Source organism: Vigna umbellata, chromosome 1, assembly GCF_029865625.1.
Source record: "Vigna umbellata cultivar VRB3 chromosome 1, Vumbellata_1.0, whole genome shotgun sequence".
NCBI classification, from domain to species: Eukaryota; Viridiplantae; Streptophyta; class Magnoliopsida; order Fabales; family Fabaceae; genus Vigna; species Vigna umbellata.
The window spans coordinates 58374838-58396377 of NC_142165.1; the positions used below are offsets into that span (position 1 = coordinate 58374838).

At 32.1% G+C, this 21540-nt stretch overlaps 1 protein-coding gene across 2 annotated transcripts; it reads right to left on the reverse strand.

Moving 5' to 3' along the window:
- Positions 1–405: 405 nt before the first annotated feature.
- On the reverse strand, positions 406–8454 carry LOC124840387 (small RNA 2'-O-methyltransferase). Of its 2 annotated transcripts, none has more exons than XM_047316433.2 (10): positions 8283–8454; positions 7320–7619; positions 6165–6254; positions 5257–5711; positions 4934–5179; positions 3346–4280; positions 3104–3255; positions 2913–3029; positions 1858–1995; positions 406–1105 (listed from the first exon to the last, which is right to left on the reverse strand). In XM_047316433.2, the coding sequence occupies exons 2-10, from the start codon at positions 7590–7592 to the stop codon at positions 671–673; spliced, it is 2841 nt and encodes a 946-aa protein (XP_047172389.2). In that variant the 5' UTR covers positions 7593–7619; positions 8283–8454; the 3' UTR covers positions 406–670. The 2 variants fall into 2 exon arrangements, with proteins under 2 accessions (XP_047172389.2, XP_047172390.2); XM_047316434.2 differs by lacking the exon at positions 8283–8454 and adding an exon at positions 8144–8272.
- Positions 8455–21540: the final 13086 nt, after the last annotated feature.

Sequence of the window (21540 nt, forward strand, 5' to 3'; positions counted from 1 at the left end):
GTTTGAGTAAGTAATTGTCTCGCCCTAAACTAAGAATAATTTATGTTTGTTTCAATTTTATTTTTACAATTCTATTAATTAAAATATTTTTATATATTACACTTTATATATAATTTACGAATATTTACAATTTTTTTTCTTTTCATTATTCTCCTTTAATTCAAATAATTACATTTCACTTTTTTTTTCTTCTCTTTCGTTATTTTTCACTCTCTTAAATTCATCTTTCTTTTATTTGAAAAATTATCTTTTCACATTGTGTTATTTTATTCTAATAGTCATATTTCATTCCCAAAATATTAAAGAATTAAAATATAGATGAAAATATGGACAATTTAAAAAAAAAAGAAATGATTAAAGTATGAAAAGTAAAATATTAAAATCTATCACAACTAGAGCTCCACATGGTATTCTAATTCGAAGTTCTTTATTCTTCATGGAACATAGGTAATCGATGCAATATACACTAAAACGAAATGCAATGGATGAAAATATATCAACTATCCTTTTTTTCCTAGTCAGTACCCAACTACATAAACCTTTCAATTCACCTAGTCTTTTCCAAGCATCATTTCTACCTTGCTACTCTGCTTTCAAAATCACCAGCAATCTGATTACCTGAATAAAATAACTCTACTTATCTCACTATAGTTTTCAAACACCAAATAGTTTATTCCTTTCTACTATTCCATTCCCATATAACATTATAATGGTGCTCGTCAGCATGCTTCAGTACATCATCTTCAAGTTCCCAATCCCTTTTAAACACGGCAATCTGCGAAGCATAGCCGGGCTCAACATCAGCAGAACCACCAACACCACTAAACTCCACCTTGTAATTGTGCCGTGTAGATAAGTCAGATGCCCATTGTCTGAACTGTGCTCTGGTCCACTCAAATTTGTGGTCGTGATTACGAAACTTGCATGATTGTAAGAGGGTTTTATCGTCTAATTCCTCTTGTTCTTGGGCTGGAGGATTCGATTTCTGGAGTACTACATTGTATTCAAAATTTGGAGTGGAAACAATGAGAATCCTTGGCCGAAAAAAACTTAATGCCACGTCCCCAAATAGACAAGCTTGATCTTCTTCCATATGTTCAATTACCTGCATTGTATCATCGATTCATATAAGTTGATTCATAGGTCATAGTAGTGCTGCATAAAAGAAAACTATGTAACCACAGGACATAGGAACATGAAAGTGATAGCATAATACAAGACCAATTCAACTAATGAATATAAACTACGAAGTATATTTGCCGTGAACTGGTGCAGGAAGTAAAAAATAGCTATACAAGTAAAATTATTACTAGTTATGACAATGCAGTAGTTTAAGAATGAACTTGAAAAAAAATACAAAGAAATTATAATGAAATTGAGAGAGTATATTCTGCTCCTTAGGTTTTCATATTTATAGTAGTTTGAGATACATTAGATACAATGGATGAGAAGAGAACTCTAGAAGATGTTCCTAGGAACTAGGTCTAGCACAAAGCATGCTCCTAGGGACTAGGTTCAGCACAAAGTACAATAAATCCTATTTAAGACTGTACATTCTAACAAATGATAAAGATCACTGGCAGCATTACACCAGGCTAAGGTGCTTGAAGACAAAATGTGAACATTGACAAGTCATAAAGAAAGCATACGGCACAATGCAATTTCACAAATTAAACCCTAAGTTATTGATGGCAAACTCGTTTATCAGAGAGCCAACATATTCTAAACTCAAGAATAATAAAATCATATATTATTGACTTGAAGAAAGAATAGAAATGACGTCTAACATGACGACAGCCATGTCAAAACGAAGTTAACAAGGGCAGAACAAAATAAACAACGGATAATGAAATTTACCTCTAAACAAGTGCCGATATCAAATCCTTGCAACTGAGAGCCAAAATTCGTAATTGAACCTTCATAAAGAATTACTGATTGTACGCCTGTCCATAGCCCACCAGCATCTGAATTTGTAGATAATTTTGAATTAAGCACCTGCAAAATATGTGCACACAAAACAAAGCAGCTTTACTACCAAAGTAATATTTTTACAACAAAGTATTTTTTTCACTAAGCGGGCTGGTTCGAACGGACAAAACAATTTCATTATGAAAATTTCCGTATTGTATAGAATACTAGTCAGCTGTCAATTTAATCAAAGATATCATCCTCCAATATTAAAAAATTCCCTCAACTGAAAAAAACACACCTTCAACAAAAGAAATAATGAAAGTGTTTACCTAGATATTTTCTATGATAACGGACACTATTATGTACATAGCAAGAATTTCCTAACATCAACTAATGAACAAACAAAAGACTGGCACACATAATGGACAAAATAAAAGCCTTTTCCATATTATGCATAAGCTCGGTACACATCCCTTCGGCATACTTCTAAGATCTATCTTCTTCTTATGCATAAGCTCGGTACACAAGGAAGAGGAGGAGGCAGAAGCAACCGAGGAGGACGTGGTGGTCGTAGTATGCATCCTCAATGCACATATTGTAAGATTTTAAGCCTAACTCAACCTCCCAAAACCGGCTTTTAGGGTGAGGTTTGCACCTACTTATATACACTGAATTGGCTTATTTCTAATCGATGTGGGACTTCCAACACACCCCCTCATGCCGAGGTATATACATCTCGACATGGGTGGTCTGATAGCGGCGCGGGTGGAACAATATGCCCAGCAAACAACAAATTATCGCTAGGATAGGTTGTAACTATGGCTCTGATACCATGTTAGAAATAGACTTTAAGCTTAACTCAATTCCATAAAACCGGCTTTTAGGGTGAGGTTTGCACCCACTTATATATACTGAATTGGTCTTATCTCTAGTCGATGTGAGACTTCCAACAAATTCTAACAAATAAAAACTTTGTTAAATGAAAGTGAATATAATGTGACCTTGGCAGCACGGGTAAGACCCTTCTGTGAAATATCAACACCCGCCATTTTCTCCAAACACGTTGGATAATTTAACAAAGCTTCCAACAAGCTTCCAGATCCACATCCAAAATCAATCTGACATGAAGGAGAGTGTCAAATTAATAATTTAGGTTAACCAAAGAAGATCAAAGATGAAACAGTTTGTATACCAACGTAGTAGCATGAGATTCTAGAATTTGTTGCACTCCAAATTCGACCCTTTGCTTCGAAAGAGGAGGGCTGAAAAGAGCCTGCTCCATTCTTTCTTCTGGAGGTTCAGCAACCTTGATCAAACTTATTTCATATTCTACACAACAGTCTTCTGAAAAATAAAATATAAAGCCATGACAGTCAGCAATTTAACCCCAAACTGAACCAGGGAAGGGGTGAGAATTGAGAGAAAACAACTCACTAGATGATAACAACGACAACATTTTGATTGATTCACCAGCTGAAGCAAAAATCAAATCAGAAGAGAGGAAGTTTGTAGAGAAGTAAGCGTACTGGCCAACAGACATCTGCATCACAACCTCCTCAATGTATGAAACTGTAGCACCGACTCCCACTTCAAATTCAAACTCATCACATACTTCAATAACTTCTTTGACATTCTGACTCTCCACAGCCAAAGACACTGAATACCTTATACAAGGTAAAGATCCATTGCATGGACAGACACCAGAATATGGTCCTTCTATCTTTAAAGACTGCACCATATTCCCCAGCATGTCAAATGATGAATTCATATAGGTTGATTCAACTATATTATTGCATTGAATTGCATTAAGCTGACCATTGTGTGTTGATTGACCTGCTAAAATCTCACTGATAATGTTGTTGGAATAAATCTGGATATTGAAGTCGTCTGCAGTCTCACAAAGCCGCTCAAAAGTAACAATCCTACTCTTAAACCACATATTCAGCCATGATAAAACTTTCAATGAAGCGTTCTGAATAGCGTCATTCTGCTTTTTATAACCATCCTTTGGAGAACACAAAATTATTAAATCTCCACACCTAGAAAGTAATTTTATTTCACATTTAAACAACTCTGAATCTGAATGCATTGAACTTGTTACACAGACCCCATTGATATGCTCAATCACGTTGTCACCAGATTCTGCAACCTTCAAACATGATCCTGATAATAATGACGATGTTTTGAAAGGATGAAATGAAAAGAGAGGTTCGGACAAACGGTGCTGGCGGCAAAACATACAAAGTATATCCCTGGGAAGAGAACCCCTCCAGTTTGCTCTTGTTGTGAATTTTGATGGCAACTCAGATGCAAGTATTGCCTCCCTGGATAATTTGTAAATGCCACCTGGTGTCTTCCCTAGAAGCATCCTGTGATGGAAATCTAACCATCCGTAAATGATGCAAACTAAAACAATTCTACAGACATAGAGGTCGAAAATTTTCATTGGCTATTGCCGAAAAAAGACAAAATTACAAGTTGATGTTCATCAAAATAAATATTTGACAAATGAATTCATGGGACAAATGACTCAGACTCAAAATGAGTAACACATGACATACGAAACTGAAGATGTTAGGCATCCATACACCATTCTTAGTTGCGTAGCTAGTTTATTGAGCTGGAGTAATTTAAATATGTTATGTTGCTTATAAATAAGAGGCGCTAGAGAGAAATATCAGTCATCTGAGAAAAGAGTGGGGAGAAAACAGGGTCTATCCAATATCCTAAATATTCAATAAAATTCTTTTACAACCCCTGGTTCAGTTCTATCAGAAGAGCAGGAAGACTTGAGTTTAAGAATAATAGACTCTTTCATATAGTCCAATTGCAAACATTCAATTTGCAGAGACATAGATTCATGAGCAAAAGAATACTTTGGTAGGCCACTATGAAACAGCAAAAGTGCATGAGATAATAACATCTTTTTTTTAATCATAACTTGTAATTTACTCTGAAAGGCAATTTAAGTTTGACAACTATGCAATAAACAATTCAATAAATCACTTGAATTTAAAGAGACCTGTAATATAACCGAACCGATACATCCTCATAGAAAATATCTCTAGATTTTCGTGTATATCCAATCGATGCTAATATTGCATCTCCAGCTATATCTTGCCCAGCAAAGTAACTTGCCCTTACATTCAGAGATCCCATTAAATAAAGGGTTTCTTTTCCGATTGCAAATTTAGAAGACAGATCTAGTAGATATGGTTTTGGAGCAGTAAAGAACAGTCTTGTCTCAGAAGAAGCTTTACCTAAATTCCTGTAGAGAACAAGAAGTCAAGAATAAGTTATCAATGAAACTCAGAAACTTTGCTGTAATGTCATCAATCACCATACCTTGAAATCATAACATTGGCAGCATCTTCTAAACCAAGTTCATTTGCAATGACATCAAGGTAGTATTCTCTTAAAGAAATACGAAGAGTAACTTGTTCAATAGATTGTTCCACTGAACTAGGAATGCGTATCGCAGCAACCTGAATGCATTCTAGTGAATCATGTTCCTTCATCAATGACTCTACAATATCTTGTGGATACGGAGTCAGCCTTCTAATACAGAGATGTTGTTCAGAAGTAGCAAGATACTGATACAAGTTTGCAGTGGCACTCTTTATGTATGAAATAACCAAAAATGGGTTGGTTTCCACATCAGGATTAATACATTTACACAAGCTGAGAAGCTTTGCATCATACACAGCAAGGACAGAAATAGGAATTGAACCGCAAAGATCACCTTTACTCCGCAAAGTTGCTCGAATGTGACCACTAAGAGGATGATCACATAAAAGAAACTGTAGATGTACCAAATGGAAAAGAAAATTGCGTATCAGACTGATTTAAAATTCACTAATAGATAATGTCAGAGCAGCATGCCATAAAAAAATTAAATTTCGTTTTGAGTAATTTGTAACCATGATATAGCTGCCAAAGATAATTGTAAACTCTTTACTAAAATTAAATTATAGAAGAACAAGACAAAAAAGTGAGACATCATTTTTTCATACAATATATTATACTTTGCTGGCTTTTCAACTCAATTGTCTAAGACATACAAACATGTCATCTTACATCTCTGAACTAACAAAATAAATTTTTAATAGCAAACCTAATTGGGAGGGTAAGACACATATCTAATGGGTGTTAGGGATGTGTTCATATCAGAAATGTGTTTAACACTACAACACTTCAAAGAGGAGTGTCCTTGCTTCATGACCTAATCTACAAAGTTAAAATGCCTTACCTACCTTTTCGGAAAATATGAAGTCGATTCGAGCTACTAAACTTTCTTGTGCTCCTTGTGGAGTGGGATCAATGGTCTCTATACATATGCCAAGCTGCGTAGTATTATGGAAGTTAAAATGACATAATCCTTATGACAATAAACACTTGAATAAAAGATATAATAACAGTATAAATCCAGTTCCAATGTAGCAGAAATAAATATAAGAAAATATCACAATAATACCATACCACAATGTACACATGCAAAACATACTGTAGTAATACATTCGTTGTTGGGCAAAAAGATACATGCATATCCATAACATTTTTGAGAAATTATATTTAGTTTGAAACGTTTAGTGTATACTTACTCAGATGTATTAGCACCTCACATACTTGTGTCTATACTGTATGTTTTTCTTTCTCTTTCTGTTTGCGTAAGTATAAGTAATCAGTGGATAGCTGGATCTTGATATGTTAACATCTTTTAGTGACAGCTGCATCTTAATCAGTCTGTTATGAAGCTTAGTTAGCCGGTCTTTACCATAGCTTTGATTTTATATATACATGAGCTGCACGTTGTACCACTAACTTGTTCACTTTTCAGAATCAAACAAATTCGATAGTTTTTCTCTAAAGCATCAAATCTATTGGAAACAATGAGACAATGAATCAGGAAAATGGAATCAAGGCCACATTAAAAGTGCACCCCAGTCTCCAAAACAGGGCATCAATCAAAAAACAAGAAATATTAATGGAAAATTCCAGTGAATTGAATGATACATTACACAAACATCATTATATTACTTAAAAGACTCACTCAATTACACTGGAAGAGACAAAAGACTACGATTCACACAATGGCAAACTCACTGACTTTCTCAATTTCAAGAAAACAAAACCATCCTACAAACTTGACCACAATCATCTTCAGAGCATGACTAAAAATATCAGTTATAGCCAAATGTAACAGCATGAGCAATTAGTCATTTACTGGTTCTACCTCTTCTTGTTGACTTACAGAATGCTTGTTCGAATAAATAAATAAATTCCAAAAGGCATGTGAGATAAGGCAGTAGCTCGATTCAAAATAACTGTAACTGAATACAAGTAAATGCTGTTTATATCATAAGCTGTATCTTATGCTTGTTTTTAAGACTGATCAGAATGAGTGATACCTTCTCTATAGCAATCTCGGCAGCAGATTGCTCTGCATCCTTCTTCTTTTTAAAGGTCCCTGAAATGACAGAAAGTTCTGGAAGCTGTAATGTGCAACGATAAAGGCAGGGACCCATTTGTGGAATACTCAATCCAGGACATTCAATTTGATGAACCTCCTTCACTTCCTCTACCACATAGGAAGCCTTATTGCCAAAATTTTGGTGTATTATGGCCTTAGGTGTAAGGGTTGCTTTTTTGTGTGAAACAACAATATGTTCCCTAGTCTCCATGACAAAAAGCTCAGACCATCCACTAACCTAGAAAATCCAAAAAAAATAAATAAATCAACAAGAACTTGTTTTATTGCAACACACTTCAAACTGGGCATCATATTAACAATAGATTACTTTTGAAGTGGTTATTAGCATATACAGAATAAATACAAACCACAGACATTACCTTCGCATTTTCTTTAAAGGGATAGTAAAATATTTAACTGAAGGATGTTTGAAAAGCATTAAACTAAAACCTAACTTTTTCTGTAATCGGTATTTGGAAGGCGAGGGGGAATCTAACCCCTAAGCATCAATCCTTGTTAATCCAAATTAACATTTGCAGTAAACTCCCAAATATATATTCACCAACAAAAACACATCAGAATTCGTAGTTTTACACACTCTCCAATATTAACTATAAAAGGAAACTAAAAATCGATCATTACGTACTCGATTACCAGCATAAAGAAGCCCAAGCAAAGAAGCATGCATTTATGATGAAAGTAATAAAAGCAAACAAGAAAGCAGAAAAGCAAATGACACGAAGGAAACTAAACGCGGAATACCTAAGCGAATGCGAGGGAAATAAGAACAGAGGAGCAAGTTGAGGACGTAAGAGTGGTTGAAAGCATATACATTTCAACATTGAAAAAGAGAAAGAGAACAATGAACGAAAGAAAGAAAGAAAAAGAAAGAAATGAGAACCTTGGTTGAGTGAGCAATGGGGTTTGTTTGTAATGGGAAGGAAAATGAAGGATTGTTGGAAAGTATGAGTGAAGCGATGGAGAAGAAAAGAGAAGAGAAGAGGAAAAGGTTTTGTTTTCCTTTCAAATGGAGTCAGTGGCAATTGCGAACCGAATCATGCCTCTACGCGTGGTCGCGTGCTAACTACTTGCTTCATAAGTTTTTTATTGACTGTGAATATATACAGACAGGTCAAAACACCTAAACCATGTGGTGTCTGCAAACATTTTCTAAAATAAAATTAATTAAAAAGTATTATTTAAATTAGTTAAAACATATTTATATTCAATTTTTTTATCATAACAATGTAATAAAATTATTATTATTATTATTATAGTTATACAAATAAATTTAAATAACTTTTATAATTTTACTATGGTAATTTTTTAGATGAATATTTTATTATAAATAGATATTTTAGTTTAAAAGAATAGTGAAATATAATAATAGAAAAACCAAAAAACAGTTACATTTTAAAAGTAAATAAAATTAATAAAATAATTATTTATATTTAAAATAATATTAAAAGAGTAAAATTAGAAATAAAATGTATATATTAAAAGAGAGAATTTAATTTATATAGTAGTATAGATAGTATAGATAATTATATAAAAAAAACTTTAATTTTTATTAGTCGTTTTTTTTGTAATGAAAATTAAAAAAAAATAACTGTAGAATATATAAATACTAATAAATAAGAAGGATTAAACTAGTGCAAATAATAAATGTTGTGTCTTTTGGACGAAGAAGAGAGTAAAACAAATGAAAGAAAAGAATAAAAAGAGTGAAAAGTTAAATTATTTAAAGTAAGAAAGAAATTGTTAGTACATATTTAAAAAATAACTTGTAAAATAAATTTTCAAAATTCTTTTAATATAAAAATAGTTTTAAAATAAATTATAAATTAAAATAAAAGCTATGCAGAGTGAAAACTTATTGAGATCAATGTTGATTAGTTACCTGTAGCTCATTTTTTATTGATAAATTAAAATAAAAGTGATTATAAAATTTAATAAATAAAAACAATATTTTTAAAATAATAGCATATCAAAATAAATTATTATATAAGTTATTAAAATTCAAATTTATTTAGCTTATTTATTATTTTAATATTTCTATTTTAATTATAACTATTAATAAATTATTAACTTACATAATTGATTGTAATTTTATTCATAATCCATTATATTAGTACGTTTCTTCTCTTTTATCATATTTATCATTAACTTTTCTCGATTTCTGTGTATATTACATTTTGGTTTTTATACATTCTTTTACTTTTGGAGTAAATGGCGAATCGGTCTTCAAATTCAAACAAATAGTAAATGAGTTCATTTTCCCCATTTGCTAGACATGGAGAATGAGCTAGAGGGAAACTAATCAACATTGATCTTAAGTAAATTATTTCTTAAAACCATTAAAACTAAGATTAATGTTCATTTTGAGATATTATTCATGAAATTTTGAATATTAAGGTGCAATTTAATTTGCTTGATACCATGAGATATGTTTCATTTAAATGTCATTTATTAATTGATGTGTATGAGAATTTGTTTGATGATTTTCCTAAAATGTAGGCACTAAAGGTGAATTTCAGAGTTCAAATTGAGATGAAAGTCCAATGTTCAAATAAAGATGGAATTGATTATCTATGTGTTGAAATTTACTAAGTTTTTAATTTTTTTTTTCTCTATAACTTCTTATTTTCATTGATATTGTTATTGATTGGACATATTTTGACGTAGTTTATTATTCTAATTCAATTTTAATAAATGTTGGTGTTATAACTTTTAATTTTAACTTTATAATCTCTTAAATTTATGAGTTTTGTTGGATATATGGGTCATGATAACATGTTCTTATGCAAGACCCTTTGGTGCTCGTGATAAAATAAAACTAGCACATGACTTTTCGCACTTTTTCTTGAACAATCAAGAATTGCAACCTTGATTTGAGGCAAGTTGATCAATAAGAAGCTCTAACTTCAAAAGTTCGAAGAGTTAGTAATTGTTGGTCTTTTGTTAGAGATTCATTATCGAAAACATTCAATATCAATAAAATAGAAATTCAACTCATTAGTAAAAAGACACCGTATCAATAAAACAAATTCAACTCACATAATTGAAATAATCTCAAATCAAAACCTTAAAAACAATAAATTTATGAATTTTTAATTTTATATGGTGTTTAACTTTCTCATTTTTACTCAATGTGAAACTTACACTTACTTAGATTTCCAACATAGAAGGAAGCTTATACGAAGAAAAAAGCAAATTCATCCATGATAAGGTTTTTGTTTTGGAAGGAGATACTTATTGGATAGTGTATTGTATGTTTGTCCAGTCAAGCTTAGATGGTCAATCATCAATTAAACTATCTAACTCCAAAGATTGGTGACTTTCTGGACTAATCACTCTAGGTGGAGCTTCTTTGGGTCGAACTCTTATGGACTAACCACTCTAAGTCGAGCTCCTCAAGATCGACCACTCTAGGTCTAGCTCTTCTAGGTAGAGCTCCTCTTGGTTGAGCTCCTCTAGGTAGAGTTCCTCTTGGTCAAGCTCCTCTAGGCTGACTACTCTTGGACAACAACTTGGGGACGAGCTCTTGTGAGTCGTTGCTCTGGCAGGCCACTCAACGCCATCCTCTTGGACATCACCTTGTAGCCAATGAAGAATCAATCTATTAATGTCTATATGGTTGGGTTGTGATTAGATCGATAAAACCATAAAAGCCCATAACAACTACTATAAATAAAGTTCTAAGGTATAACTTTCATATACATGCACATAACATGCATCACTATATTAATTGTTAACTGATCAGTCATCTACTAACTCTAGAATTGGAGTACCTTCTACGGGTACCATCCAAGCAAACTTTGGACAACATGAAAACCGAGCAGTTACCGACCCAGCACCCGTGCAACCACAAAACGCAACAAGGGCACCAAAACGGTAAGGACAAACATGTCAAAACTCAACAATATTCAATGATGGAGACTGTCAACAAGTTTGTACCCTACCATTTTGAAACATTTTGGTGCCCATTGTGGGATCGAACGAGCGTCTCTCATTACTCGCATTGCAATCACAAGAAACCAGATGAGCGGTATACTAAAAGAAGTCTATAAGACCCTTGAAAATAGTTGTAATTAAGATTTTAGATTTTTTTGAAATAAAATAATAATTTTATGTATAATGCTACAGTAAATGCTACAATAAAATACGTATAGTGCTACAGTGAAATATGTACAGTGCTACAGTAAGAATACCTTGTGAATCATGTGTTGCTACAGTACTTCTACAGGAAAAATGTAGTACAATGAATTGTAGTATACCTACAATACTGCTACAGTAAAATGTAGTACAACTACAGTACTGCTACTGTAACCCGAACTTCAACTATAAATAGGGGTGAGAAATGAAGTTTTGGGGGAGGGGGAGGGAGAATGAAATTGAGAAAGGCTTTCGTCAAAAATAAGGAGATATTAGGACTAGAATCTGAGTTGTAGATAAGGTAGCAAGAGCTTCTAAAGAGGTGTTCTTCATCCAAGAAGGAGCAAGAATCAGGTAAGAGGAGCTAACCTTGAGTCTTTTATTTTTTTTTGTATGATCTGAAATCTTTAAGAAGTTGTCTAACCGGCTATGTCATATTCAACTTCTTGTTTTCCCAGGACTTTTATTGTGTTTTTTTATTGCATTTCTTTTGGAAGGATAAGAAGTTGTCTAACCAGCTATGCCAAATTCAACTTCTTAGTTTCTCATAATATTTATATTATGATATTTTATTATTGTTAATTTATTTTGTAATATATTCATTTTGTATAAAATCTGTTATGAATACATTTTATTATGTTGAATAAGCAAACTATAAAATTGTGGGAGTAAATACTCAATCAAATTGTGAAATTTAAAATTTTGATTATGTCTTTTTTTCCAAACCTATCTTACAACTCTAATTGTTACTTAGTCTATCGTTACATCAATATGGAAATTTAATACATAGTTTATAAAACATAGAAATTAACTTTGAGCATCAGAATCTTTAATTTGAGAATTGTACTTAGAGGAAATAATATTAAAATTTTAGGTAGAATGACCATCACTTTATTTCTATCTCTAATTTATATTGGAAAAATCTAAATTCCCCTTCTTTTGTCGATAGATTAAGTTGGAAATTTTGATAAATAATTCCAGAAATATATTACTATATTTTGACCACTCGAATTTGTAACTAGATGTCTGTACTTGGAGAAATTAACTCCGCAATTTTTATAGAGGCGACAACCCAATTGAATAATGTTTTCAAGTTCTATGAATCTCAATTTCTACCTAGTTAACCGTTAAATTAACCTAAAATTTAGATATGTAATTCCTAAGACATGTTGATGTATTTTGACTGTTCCATTTTTTTAAAAACTAAGTGGTGTTTATTAAGGATCTAAATTTTATGTTCCTGAAATTATGGATGCAAAATTTCAAATTTTCACTTTATTAATGATCGAACTGAAATTTTTACCCAAGATTATAGGTAAATTATGATTCAATTTACTAGTTTAGATCCTAAATGTGGAACTTGTATTAAGAATAAATTTTTTTTGTAACGTCATAAAAAAATTTGGTTGATCTATAACCTTTGATTGGTGAAATTATGTTGAGTTTGTACTCGTTATGGGAAAGATAAGATTATAACAAGAGTATGATATATGACAATAGGTTTATTTTATTTTGGATATTGACACAAAAATGGATTATTATCAATTTATGATTAGAGAACGAACATGATTGAGTTAGGTGGATGAGAAGATATGATTTGTTGAAATATTCGGGTGAATATAAGAAATCATTAATTATGAAAAGATGTTTACTACCGGGAATAGTATATTTGGTTTATACCATGAGACCTTAATATGAGTAGAGTAATACATGAGGTTTATGAAAGCAGGCATAGAGTGGTCTGACCATAAGGCTTTAATATAAAAACAAGTCTTCATGAAGATCTTCCTACAAAAAGAGCACTTGAGACTTGACTTTGAGACTTCATCAAAAAATTTTCTCTTTAGCTTTATGCTAACAATCTTCCCCTTTTTTATGATGATCAAAAATATTTTAATTTAAAGCTTTTTTTAACATGTACTGATCTGTAACTCATACATAACTTAAAGGAGAGAGATTAGTAGATAAGAGATAAATATAATCAAGCCTTTAAACATATTTCTCTCCCTTTTTTATCATTATTAAAAAGACGCTATGTATAATTAAATAATTTCTCCCCCTTAATATAAAACTCCTTCTTGAATATAAGTAAAAAAAATAAGGCAAAACAAATAAATAATAGTTATCATAATTTTTATTAAAGGGAAACATGAGGCATAATTCAAACATAGTAAATATAATAAATTTAGAAGTCATAACAAATAAATAAAAGAAGTGTAAAGAAGTATTCCTCCTTATTGAATAACTTAAACAAAATTGAGAAAGAGCTTTAAAAAAAAAAAAATTTCATTCTAAAACCTTCCCCTTAATTTGACAAACCATACTTTGTGCACACCCAAAAGCTTCTTCCTTAATTTTGAAATAACCTACAAAATAGAGAAATAATATTTTGGTACCCAAAAATACTTATTTGGGTCTTTTGGGTTACTTACACAAATATTTAAATTATTTTATAACCCAAGTAAACTCTCCACTTGAAACACCATAATGTTTTATTCTACATTTATTTGATGTATGACCTTTTTCATGCAATAAAAACAAGTAACAACATTTGAGTTCTTATAAGTAGTCCCTTCTTTTACTCAAACTCTATGGGTTGTTTTATATTCATTTTTATTTCTATTTTCATAATTATAATCATGATTTGATTTTAATTCTTTAAATTTTTTCTTCAATTTCTTATGAGCATTATCTAATTTCTCTGATTCAATTAATAATTCTTTATATGTGTTAAGTAATTCACTTTCACTATAATTTGAATCTTCATAATCGCTAGAGGAACTTACTTGATTTTTAGAGAGGTCATCAGCCATTCAACATAGCTTGCTCATCAGAGTCGCTTGAGCTTGTTGTAGATTCATTGTCTTCCTCCCATGCAATACATGCCTTCTTTTTCTTAAAGAATTTCTTTTGGCCTCTTTCTTCACCATTCTTTGGATTTGGACAATCTGCCTTCATGTGTCATTTCTTATTGCAATCATAGCAACGATAATTTGACAAAGATTCCTTGTTTTCCTTCATTTTGCCTTTGAATCTTCTTCTTCCTTTGAACTTCATGAACTTATTAAATTTCTCAATGAAGAGACCCATTTCTTCATCTTCCTCAGAGTCGTCGTCTTCCTTAAGACTTTTATCAAGATTTGCTTTGAATGCCAAAGTCTTTTTCTTTCCTTTTTCGTTATCCTCGTTCAATCTTCCGAGATCTAGTTCATGTTCTCTTAACTTACCAAACAATGCAGCCATTGACATGGTGTTGAGATTTTGTGACTCACTGATTGTCGTCACCTTTGGTTACCAAGACCTGTCCAAAGATTTAAGAACTTTTATATTTAATTCCTCATTTTCAAGGACTTACCTAACCCAATGAGATGATTCACAATATGCGTGAAGCTTTTATGGACATCTATAATTGTTTCCCTTTGCTTCATGTGGAACATCTCATACTCTTGGATTAGAGTATTTCTTCTAGCTCTTCTAACATCATAGCTCCTTCATGGGTGACTCTCAGCGTCTTCCACATTTCTTGAGCCTTTTTACATGTTGAGATCCTATAAAACTCATCAACAGTTAGAGTAGATGATATAATATTACGAGCTTTAACATCAAGTTGGAATCTTCTTCTATCTTCAGCATTCCATTGTTATCACGGTTTGGGTTCTTGCAAATTTTTAATAAGCATAGTAGGAACAAAAGGACAATTAGTGACAATTTCCCAAATTTCACTATCAATAGATTCCATGAAAATTTGCATTTTCACTTTCCAAAAAGAATAGTTTTCTCCAATAAACAACGAAGGTTTATTGATATAGGCACCCTCATTTTGAATTACTATCAAATCAAGCTCTGATACCAATTGTTAGAGCGGTGCAACGGAATGGTTAACACTTTCAACAAACCAAGGAGGGTTAATTGTTTTCTTATCTTAAATCATTCTTTTTATAATTTTCTCGTAAAAAAATTCCTTTATACAATTTAAACAAATTTAAAGAGTAAGGAAAAGAGAAAATTGCATAGGTAATTTTTATCCTGGTTCGGATCAAGCAGATCCTACATCTAGTTGTTAATCTCAACCAAGAATTAAAGCTTTACTAGCACAAACCAACAAAATGTTACAATCACAAAGAAAATAAACAAGTTGAAGCTTAGAACACCTCTCTTGTTACCCCAAGAGATGAAAGTCACTTTTCCTGTAACCCACAAGGGATGAACACCTTCTCTGAATCTTCACAAAGGATGAACACCTCCTCCGAATGTTTCACGAAGGATGATAGGCTTTTAACTCAGAAATAGCAACAACACTCAATCACATTTCCTGTGAAAGTTCTGGATCTATGCCAACAACAACAACACTCAATCACACTCACTATGAAAGATCTAACTCTATGCCAATAGCAACAACTTTCAATCACACTCCCTGTAAAAGTTCTCGCTATACGCCAACACGCTAAGTTCTCAAAGCCACGACATAAGGGTTCAAAAAACCCTAGAACACTTATCACTACACACTGCATATAAGATTTTCCAAAATAAACTTATTTCGTATTTTAGAATGAGAGTCCCAATCTAATTTATAGAGATCTCACTTAAGGATACCTCCAAAAATTCGTTGTCAACTAATTAATGTGTGATAGTCAATTATCTAATTATGGTAATTGATTATGCATTTAATGAATGCACAATAGTAAAAAACTTGCTTAGAAATTCACATAATTGCTCGTGATAATCAATTATGGCAAGTCATAATTGATTATTGATAATCGATTATTGTAATTTGATAATCAATTATGTTGAGTATAAAATGACGTTTTCTAATTCAAAATAAATTTTAACGCAACCTAAAGCAAACAATACATAGAATCAGAGATAAACTACATCTTATATATAAATCTACTAAATTACAAAAGCTTTTATATAAAAACAAGTCTTCATGAAGATCTTCCTACAAAAAGAGCACTTGAGACTTGACTTTGAAACATCATCAAAATTTCTACTCTTCAGCTTTATACTAACACGAATGAAGGGAGAGTTCTTTAAAGAACGCCTACTACTCGACCTTAACGAAAGTAGATAAAGGGAAAGTTCTGAAGATAACCTTTATCGTCTAACAAACATTCAATCAAAGTCATTTTGCCTTTACCAAATGGTCTCAATTAACCTCAACTTCTCAGCATACTTAGTCAATCAACAAGTCAGTCAAGGGAGCATTCTCAAATGAACCTCAATCACACCTTCAATAGGTCAATTGTGGGAACATTCTTAAAAGAACCCCACCGCTTGGTTTGAATGAAGACGAAAAAGTTCTAAAAAAAACCCATTACAAGCACAACCCGAACGATTTAATAAAAACTTATATGACTTATTATTTTAGGGACTCATCACAACACAGTCAAACATTTTTATGAAAATGCATTGATCAAATAAAGTAAAGATGTGAAAGGCACCAAGTAAAAAGAACAATGAATTGGCGTAAAGTGTATTCATTAGACAAATTGTAGTCTATACAAAAAGTCAGCATGACAACCACCAACTTAGACTAATCAAAAACCAAAATATCTCGTTCAAGCAAAAGAACACAATCCTAAGAGTTGGGCGTATCCCGCTCGGTCCTAGTTGTGGAATCTCCAGGAGAAATGTTCGACCCTATATTCCCCTCACGCGCTACTCATGAAGGAACATCAACTTTTAAAAGATATGATCTAAATGAACCCTTGTTGAAACGATCCCTTAAAAATTGTTGAAGTTCACCTAATCAACATACAACAAAGTGCACAATCAATGGTTAAGGATGAGTTTCAACTATGGAACCCCTCTTGATCGGGTTACAACTGTCAACATATGGGAGTGTCGGTTACCGAATGACCAAATCCAAACCCCTTCACAAATTATTTTATGCTTGAACTTGGGGGCATGTGTATCGTATATTCGTCCGATAAAACTTGAATGACCAATTATCAACTAAATTATCTAACTCCAAAGACCAATGACCCTTTACACCGACCGCCCTGGGTCGAGCTCCTATGAATTGACCACTTCAAGGCAAGCTCCTCTAGTCCGAGCACATTGGAACTGATCACTCTAGGCCGATCTCCTCTAGGCCAACCACTCTTGGGAGACCACTTAGAACCGAGCTCTTGTAAGCTGACTGCTCTTCGCCGACCACTGAGGGTTAACCTCTTGAACATAACCCCGTGGCCAACCAACAATTACAGAATGATCAAATTAACAATGATAATGAAGAATCAATTTGTTAATGTTGATTAAGGTATGATTGGGTCGTAATTAGGTTGACAAAAAGGTAAAAACTCATAGCAACCACTATTAATAAAGGTCTTAGGGGTGACTTTCATATACATGCACATAACATGCATCATTGCATTAATTGCAACCCAACCAGTCATCTATTGACTTTAATATCGGAGTACCTTTTGCATATACTATCCAAACGAACTTTAGACGGCGTGGAAACCAAGTAACTAACGACCCATCACCCGTCCGACCACAAAACGCAACAAAGGCACCTGAACGGTAAGGACAAACACATCATAAATCAACAATATTCAGTGTTGAAGACTATTTACAAGCCTGGTCCCTACTATCCCAAAATAAATAAAAAGTATTTATCCACAATTCATGCCTAAAATTATTTTCTTATAAGCTTCATTATAAACATTATATTATAACAAAAAAAATATCCTAATAAAGCAATGCAATTGTAGAGCTAGGATAGATAAACCCTTCATTGAGAATGCCACAACTTGAAGTTCTTTTCATGACGACATGGAATTCAATATCATAAATGAGGTTTGGTTATGAATGATTCAACATAGTTGATAATTGCTTATGAATGAATGACACAATATAGTTGACAAGGGAGTTTTTTCAAAAATTTCATCTCTTACATAAAAATTAAATTTATTTTTATTGTCTTAAATTTTCTTATTATGTTACATTAAGGATAACATAATTTACCTGTCAAAAGAGGAGATGTTGAATTTTTAAAATTGAATTCTATTGTATTAGAAGACTTTACTTGACAAAATACCTAACAAATGTTAACAAGAATGGAAAGGATAAATATGAAAAGCTCCATATATACTTTAACATAAAAAGAAAATATCTCTTTTCTTTCTAAAATAAAAGCTTTTGAGAAAACAAATTGACGAAAGACAACCACTCTTAAATAATAAAGGATTACTCTTTGGGAATGAAACTCATAGAAAAGTCATAATTGAGTGGGTAAGAAATAACATATTAATCTATTAATAAAATATTCCCAAAAACCTTTTGAGAAATGAAGTGTAGGTTTTGAGGAGAAAAATGCTAAATCTCATACATCACATAATCATGTTGCACAACATATGTCTAAGCATTTCAAAACTAATAAAAAGGGGCCATAGTCCATTTGTCTACCTAAGAAAGATATAATCTTATTTGAATATATGCTTAAACGAGGAAGAAAAACCTTATCATGATACTTGAATAATGGATTCGAATGTCATATGAAGAGTGAAAGTTTTATGTTATTTTACCTAAAGAAAAGGAAAAGAGAAAAATTCATCTTTGGAGGAAAAAAAAGAGGAAAAATACTAGCAATTGAAAATATGTATGGATCTTTGTGAAGTACCTGAAAAACACTATAAGGGAAGTTGAATAATTTTATAGGAAAATTTTCACAAAAAGAGATAGTTTAACAGTCTTGTTAAGGATTAAAAGATTTATATAAGTTATTAAACGCTTGACTTGAAATATATGTTCAAACTATAAATTCTCAAGCAAATATTTTTCAATTATTTAATCAAATTTGATGCAGTGTTTTAATAAAGCTAACTCTAAATAAAAGTAGTGTTTGGTGACAAGAGCTTTTATAGTGGTTAAGATAATACACAACTACAGGATTAGTGAGAAAAGTGTTTAGCAGAATTGAAATAATAAACACACAAGTATTTTTATATTGGTGCACTCCATCGAGCTACGTCTACTTCTCCTCAAAGACCTCTTAGAGGATTCCACTAAAATCTTCAACAAGATTACAATCGAGTATTCTCATCACTCCTGGTATCACCTAGTCCCTCAAAGTAACCTCGTTACTCTGACTAGAACTGAGTTTCATCCATTCCTGGTTGTGCAATATTATTCACCACTCTTAGTATCCCTAAACACTCTCGGTATCTTCCTGACACACTGTCTAGTTGAGTTTTCACTCTTTCCTGGTTTCCACTAGAAAAACCGTCTAACTACCATTTAACCCCACCAAGTTAAGCGTTAAGTGTTTGAATTCTCTTCATAATTTACAATCAAACAGATCGCTTACAAGTCCTTAAACGATTACTCTCGCAGAGAGGATGTGTATACAATACAATTCAATCTAACAGACTCTTAGAGTTTTCTCTCTTTTTACAACAGTAAGCTTATGATTCTATGGAGCTTGAGAGTGTTTTTCTTTTTCTTTTAAGCTTTTCTTTTCTTCTCAAATATTTTCTTTCGTGTTCGTGTGTTTATTCTCTTACTCTTTTCTTCGACATTTTTACATATATAGGCTTTAAGAAAATGTCTGTTAAATAATACTTTGCCTTGATATTCGAATCTTCTTAGCCTTGTCGTAGGTAACAACCATTGGTTAAAGTCAACTTGTCATAACAAACATGTCTTTTTTTTTTATCAAAATTAGGTTGTACGAACTTTCTAACACAACTTCTGATAGAAAGAACATTCCGTGAATGTCTTCTTTGTCTCCAACGTTCACTTTTGATTTGTATATGATGAAGTAGGTGGATACTTGACATAGTTATTCTGCACATAATAAAGTAGATATGCATACAGGTAAATATGTCATTTCTCTTAACACTTTTGTTATTTTGAGACGTTATGCATTTAATGGCATTTAATACGCGTTTAGAACAACTATAAGCATTTCAATTTTTTATTACTCAATCAACATTTGATCGTTTAAGTATTCTTAAAAATGGATACCTAGGAAATCATGAGAGTTTCATTGTTGGATGAAAACTTTGTTTAGCACATGGTATCATTTAGCCTATGAAAGGCTTTTCCTAACAACGCCTTGTTTAGTAAGTACTCATTTTATTGAAGCGCGCGTTTAGTGAGATACCTTTCAACATGTGTTTTTGGAAAATGTTTGTACCTTTTAGCACGTTTACCAAAAATATCATTTTATAAATCACAGTGAAAGCTCGTTTAGCTTTGTTTTTAGAAAAGTATAGCAAGAGTACGTTTAGCAAAACTCTCAATGATGCTTTTAATAAGAAAACTGTTTAGTAATGCGTATGTTCGTGTATTGACGCTTTTACTAAAGTTTTTCTCAAGATATTTAGATTTCACAAAGCTTTTTCATAAGCCTCTTATATCTTAGTTATAGTACTTTTCCAAAGATGACACTCTGTCGTATGCTCGTTTCTTTTATTCCTATTTGTTAAACTTCAAAACATATGAGGACGTTTAGACAACTCAATCTTATAGACGATCTTGTCTTAACACTTTGTTCTCTAATAATATTTTATTTGTTGAAGTTCTTAAACATAATTTGTTCTGAACGGGCCAAATGCGTGACAACATTTATAATGTTTCCTTTTAGTAAGGATTTATGTACCCAGAAAAATGACAAATCTACCATATATTTTCTACAAAGGGACAATGAAACTTGTATGAGATAAATTTGTGTGATCAACTAAACTAAGAAGTATTTTGTCTAGCATGTTTTGAAGCATATCATTGAGTCTAACACAAGAACAAGAAATATACCCATGCAAATTTGAGATTAATGTCTATCATAGATATAAAAGTTAGAGCTTGTAAGGATTGCCCAATATCTTGTTCAAAGGCGATTTTATCTATGAAGCAAACATTACAGGAAAACAAGTGAAAATGTCTTTTCCTAACAAGAACATTATATTTTTTTCTAAATGACCTTTTATGTTAATGCATATTCATGTATTTGGTCCATAAGGAATTTACTTTGATGGTGACAAAAGATATAATATAATCAT